This window comes from Nannobrachium achirus (assembly GCF_963921795.1).
Source record: "Nannobrachium achirus genome assembly, chromosome: 4".
Taxonomy (NCBI): Eukaryota; Metazoa; Chordata; class Actinopteri; order Myctophiformes; family Myctophidae; genus Nannobrachium; species Nannobrachium achirus.
In genome coordinates, this window is record NC_137813.1 from 61,885,015 (window position 1) to 61,891,014 (window position 6,000).

The window sequence follows — 6,000 nt, forward strand, 5'->3', positions numbered from 1 at the left end:
GGCATGTGAGAAATCAGGGGCGGAAGTTGTGGTTTGCCAGCCAAGAAGTGTGTATACAAAGTTTGGCATGGATAGGGGCAACGGTGCCGGAGATAAGTGTCAGCAAAAAGCAACCTTGTGGTGTCGCTTAACGAGGGGCAAGATATCTTTGCGTGATTTTAGGCCAAAATCTGTAGGTGCAGTGTCCAAAAATGTGTTTTGCAAAAATCGACCTGATGGTGGAACTAGAAGAGGGCCATGTGAGAAATGAGGGGTGGAGGTTGTGATTTGCCATCCAAGGAGTGTGTGTGTGTATGTGTGTGTGTGCAAAGTTTGGCATGGATGGGGGCAACGGTGGCGGTCTGGCGGAGATAAGAGTAGGGGCAAAAGTGTGACATGATGTGATGTGACGGACGGACAGACAGACAGACAGACAGCCAGTGGAGCTTTTCATAGTAACTTGCGACCTGACGGCCGCAATGATTAAGCCCTTTGCACACAGGCGCGTTTATCCGCACGGATAAAACGGACAATTTCATTTAAAAAAAATAAAACAATGATTCTCTACGACCTCATGCACACCGGATCCGAATTAGCCGTGCGACGAGTGGCTGCGGCCGTGCGTTTTTTTCTCGATCGAACCGAGTTCGATTTGTGCGTCTTGTCGCATGCGGTAACAAACTCATCACTCCTTTTATGACTTCTTTTGGGATCCACAGCATTGCACACCAAATCCAATGCGTTTTATTCACGCAGCAAACAAAAAAAACACAACTGTCCTGTGTGCAAAGGGCTTAAAGGTGGTTGCACACTGCACTGCGTGTTTTCGTTGCGTTTTGGAAATCCGATAGCCGTAGGCCAGGGAGAGAGAGAGGAAAGGGAGAGAGAGCTGCGGAAATCGGGAAAAATCAACCCTGGTCCGAAAATAAATACGAAACGTGCGGCAGTGTGCAAACGTGATTGACATAACGTGAGGTTTATATAGTTTTGGTTGTGAACAGACTATGCCTGCATGTAGGAATGCATTGTAGATCTATAAGAGCTTGCAGATCTGCTGTATTTGCAATGTATTCGTTTTTTTATTGTTTTATGTTTGCCTATAATGACCATAATCCAAAACAGAGGAGCAAGTGATATATCTCCTTAACATCCACTGACATGGAATGTAAGATTTGATGCAATAATGGTTAAAATAAAAGAGGTAAAAGTGCTCTACTGTTCGATTTTAAAGTCATGTTTAAAACTAAAAGTAGGCTATTACAATAGTAGCTCTCATCACAATTAGCCTACATGTATGTAGGCCTAACACACAAAAACATATACTGTAGGTTAAAACCTCCTCATGAGAATGGTCAATTTGACAATCATAATTTATATTGGATAGTAATAACCGGGTAATAACCTGGGGTCCACTGTTGTGTTGAGTGGGGATATGTGGGCTGAGATGAGTTCAAGGTGGGTTGGGGGGCCCTCGAAGATTGCTTGAAAATATCGTCGTTGTCGGGTGGAGGTCCAAGACCTTTTGTTTTGTATCTATCGTTTTAAAAATGAACTAAACTAGTGAAAATAGCAGATCTACAAGCACACAACGCCTCTCACCGCGAGGCGTTGTGTGCTTGTAGATCGGCTGTTTTCACTACTTTTGTGCGACAGCCTTGTATGATGAAGCAGGGCTTTACTTGGTGAAACTTGGAGATACGAGGTTTCTGCCCGACAGTGACGATATGCTAGTGGTCCAGAGCTCCAAAAAGGTTGAGAACCAACCAACCATCAATTCCAAGTTGGATAAAGTAAGAGGAATTGATGAATCCAACCTTCCATGTTAAAACACATTTATGAGTGAGCAGACACATTCCATTAAACTGCCACATTTCCTAATAATGACATTCAAACTCCCTTTCTGTGGAATTGCTTGACTTCTTCCCAGTAACTGACTTGTCGTCTTACGTCACCATGTCATTTAGTGCAGTGGTTCCCAACAGATCTACAACCCCCATTTGGGTCCCCAAATCTTTCTCACTCAACAGTAAACAAACCAACATACAGTTTAAGTGTATAGAGGGTTTATGCACATTTCTAAAGTGACAATGTAATACCTTTAAAATGACAAATTAAACATTGGCCAAATTGTCAAATATTAGGACAGAAATTGCTAAAAAAGCCAATCTACATGCTCACAACGCCTTGCAACGCTGGTCCAACTTCACTTTATACATTACTGAATGGATGACCAGGGACACCATGAAATATACCTGGACCACCAGTTGAAAACCTCTGACTTAATGTATGTTTTGTATCCAAATCATGCGTAGCAGCAAATTAGGAGGCTAATATTAAGTAGGCTAACCTATACAGAAAAATTCCACCTCAAAATATTTTAGCTACTCAAGTAGCCTTTAATAGCCTACTTGAATAAATGCCTTACTTTCCCCAAGTGCCATAGCCTGGCATGCACATCACAGTCATTTGACCGAAGAATCCTAAAATCATAGTTTTGTGTTAGAACGATGCAAAGAAACTATTGTGCTGATGATTCGGAGCACTCTCAAGTTTCCAGCTGTAGTTTGTAATGGCATAACCCGGCGCTCCAGTGGCGTCAGTTCAGAAAAAGCTAAGGTATGGCAACATGACTGGTGTCTTGCACACGCGCGAAAATCATGCTGCCATACCTTAGCAACAGGCATGATACATTTATTTTAAGAAGTACATTTAATTTTTTTCCCTGTTTCTACGGTTTCTTGGGCTGGATATGGCAGCCTGGAACGGTTGTTCAAATGCAGCTAAACTTGGCATGTTAGTAAACGTGCCACAATTAACAATAATGCGTTGCACCTGTGCAGCTGACCTGCAGAACCTGGGAATATACCATTCTGTCAAGATGGGGAGAATACAAGCGTGGAGAGTACAATTATAATACCTTGTTAAAGTGACCATTTTGTTAAATGTAGCATTTGTAGTTATTTTACTGTAATTTAACAACATAATAACCAGCACAAATAGACAAAGAGACATTCATGGATTTATATTTAAAAGTAACTTTTATTTCCCCCCTTGGACCCAGGGTATGGCAGCTGCATATACCCCTGCCATACCCAATTGACGCCCCTGCCCGGCGTTCTCCAGGGAATGTCTCAGCTCGTGCTGGCTTGAGGGGCTCCTGCGTCATTCACATGCATCCAAACTCTCAATCCCCCTCACCGTTTACAACCTTCGGCGTCGTGGTACGACGTTGTGTCGACTCGTGTCGGCTCGCTATGCGCGCTGTGCGGGGCTTGCTTGACGATCAGCTATTTTCGGTCGCGAAAAGTGGGCTGGTGTCAATGGCGTTTAGGCTCTGCGTGTGTGGGGTTCGCATTGTGAAACACAGTGTTCAGTCCTAACCATTAACATCTGTCCTTTAACCACTTAAAGCTGCCATCCATACAACCTTTTTTTTCCTTTTTTCTCTCGCTCTCGTTTTTTTCTTCTTTTTTTATGGTAGCCTAGTAGCATTTTTCGCCTTTTTTTTTTACATTTCAAGATCCCCCAGTTTACATTTTTTGAGCGGTACTCCTACGTTTCACTCTGTTTGTGTCAGTCAGAAAAAGAAAAAAATATGAGCACGGATGAGATCTGTGTTCATACAATAAAGTAACTGACGTCGCACCCTTAACCCTAACACTAACCTTAGTAAAACTACGCCTAAACCTAACCCTAACCACCATCGGAGTAATGAGATGCCGGACTTATGGGCAGTCGGACTTACAGTATGTGCAGTTCCCCATTAGTAGGGACGCTAGGTTGAAAGTGTCCCAACAGCTTTTTGTCTTTGCGTAAAACTGTGCTGAAGTAATTGGGCAACCATTATCAGCGCTGATGTATTTCACTGTATACCCCTGAGTGTTACGTAATGCTTGGCTGATGTCTCTCCACACAGTCCGCAGGCCGCCGACAGTAACCCAGTGACGAGGAGAGAGCAGCCAATCGGGGGTTTGCTGGCGCCCGCCCAGTCGGCACCAACCAAAGAAAACACAGACGTCGGATGCTGTGACGTCGTCCCTGCCATGCCAGACGAACCCAACGACAAGAACGCCATGACAGTGCCGGTGGCAGCAGCAGCCCCCGAACGAGCCCTCGCCGAGAAGGCGGCTAACGGCAACAACAACGGCCAGCCTCCGCCGGACGCTCTCTCCGCCCCCGCCGCCGACCCCGCCGCGTCCGCCGCCTGCAGCATTCCCCTGGTCAACGAGATCCAGCTGACGGCGGCCACCGGCGGCGCCGAGATCTCGTGCTACCGCTGCACGGTCCCCTTCGGCGTGGTGGTGCTCATCGCCGGCGTGGTGGTCACGGCCGTGGCGTACAGCTTCAACTCGCACGGCTCCACCATCTCCTACTTCGGCCTGGTGCTCCTGGCGGCCGGCCTGGTGCTGCTGGCGGCCAGCGTGGCGTGCTGGAGGGTGCGGCTGGAGAGGAAGAAGGAGCGGCGGAGGGAGAGCCAGACGGCCCTGGTCGCCAACCAGAGGAGCCTTTTCGCCTGAGCTCGCTCGCGCTTTTCTGAACTACGCGAAGGGCACCGATCGAGGTCCGTCGTGGCCCCCGGAAATAGCAGATCTACAAGCTGGCTGTCCGGGAGGGGAGGAGGAAAAAAAAGGATGAAAATGGCGGATCTACAAACTCGCGACTCATTGCGAAAACGATGCGTTGCGAGCTTGGAGATCTGCTGTTTTCGGCTAGTGCCGGCATCGCACGGCGGATTAGAGATCAGGCTTCGTGACTGGATGGGGGTCGGTCCCGCAGATGGAGTTGTGCAGCTGCGCGCAGATGTTTCTCATGGACCGGATGGCTTACATGTGGCGGCGTCAGCTGACCCCGGCGAGCCTTATTTTTTTTTGTTTCTTTTTAAACCACAGACTCTCGAAAAGGCTCAAACCAAAGAGCCAGAACATCTTAAAAAGCTTTGAGGATGGTACAGCGTTCGCTCCGTTCTGATCCGTCAAAGAGACGCGGCGCAGCTGGGGCGAGCCGGGCCCGCGGCCAACACCGAATGTATCACAATTAAGATGAATTACCGCCGTGCAAAGCAATGCAACGGGAAGTGTCCCATTAATCTCCCTGCGGTATCGGGTGGCTCTGATTGGAAACGGGAGGAACTGTTTCTGTTTCTTTTTTTCTCTCTCTCTCTTTCTCAAGAGCCTGCAGGGAAGGAGAAGGAAATTAGAGAATCCAGAACAATGAATCATGCCTCGTTCTTCCATTTTTCATCCGGCACATACGCTTTATGAAGTCGCCTCGTACTCGTTCGCCTCACAGGGAAAGGCCTTGCCATGGAAGTATGGTACTTAAACTATGTTAACTTGTAGGTTGGGTGGGTGGAGGAGGACCCGTGGACGCAAAAAGCATTATGTTTTGAAGTCTGTTCTGTGTACATCATTGTACTTTTCTGCAAATCACCAAAAAAGAAAATGCAGAAATTGGACTTTTTTTTCTTTTTTTTTTATATATCTCCACAATGTTAGATGTCAACATTTCTAAATGAGGACCATGTGGAATCAGTCCTAGATTTCATATATTTTGTTTGTTTTTGGAGCACATTATAACTGTGAAGTTGTTTTCTATTCTCCGCCCATCAGTATGCAGCTAGAATGGGTTGGGAGCGCAGGGTTTCCTCATTGACGGTGCGCCTGCCTTGGAGAGGCCTGGTTTGCAGAAACGTACAATGACGATGTTTCTTCTCTGGCGACTGGGTCGTCTATGCCAGTGGTTTGTCAAACCTTTTCATGCCAAGGACCCCCAAATTGATATACGGTATACCGTATTTGGCCTCAGACCCCCCCAATTTGAAAAGCTGTTGTGCCAGAGACCCACAGAAAAGAAGATGATTTGTGTTTGAACGATAATCTTCCAAACACTTTCAAGATTTTTCCAAAATGTTCAAAATGTTCAAAATAGCAGATGTACGTATAAGCTCGCAGCACGGCACGAAGTGGCATGCTGAGAGCTTGCGAATCTGCTATTCCTGAATAGCCAACGTATAACATTTGG

General features: G+C 46.6%; 1 protein-coding gene across 1 annotated transcript; it reads left to right on the forward strand.

Moving 5' to 3' along the window:
* Positions 1-1,411: 1,411 nt before the first annotated feature.
* On the forward strand, positions 1,412-4,496 carry tmem100a (transmembrane protein 100a; the record flags this gene model as incomplete). Its single annotated transcript, XM_080723444.1, has 2 exons — positions 1,412-1,434; positions 3,896-4,496. The coding sequence occupies 2 exons, from the start codon at positions 1,412-1,414 to the stop codon at positions 4,494-4,496; spliced, it is 624 nt and encodes a 207-aa protein (XP_080579570.1).
* Positions 4,497-6,000: the final 1,504 nt, after the last annotated feature.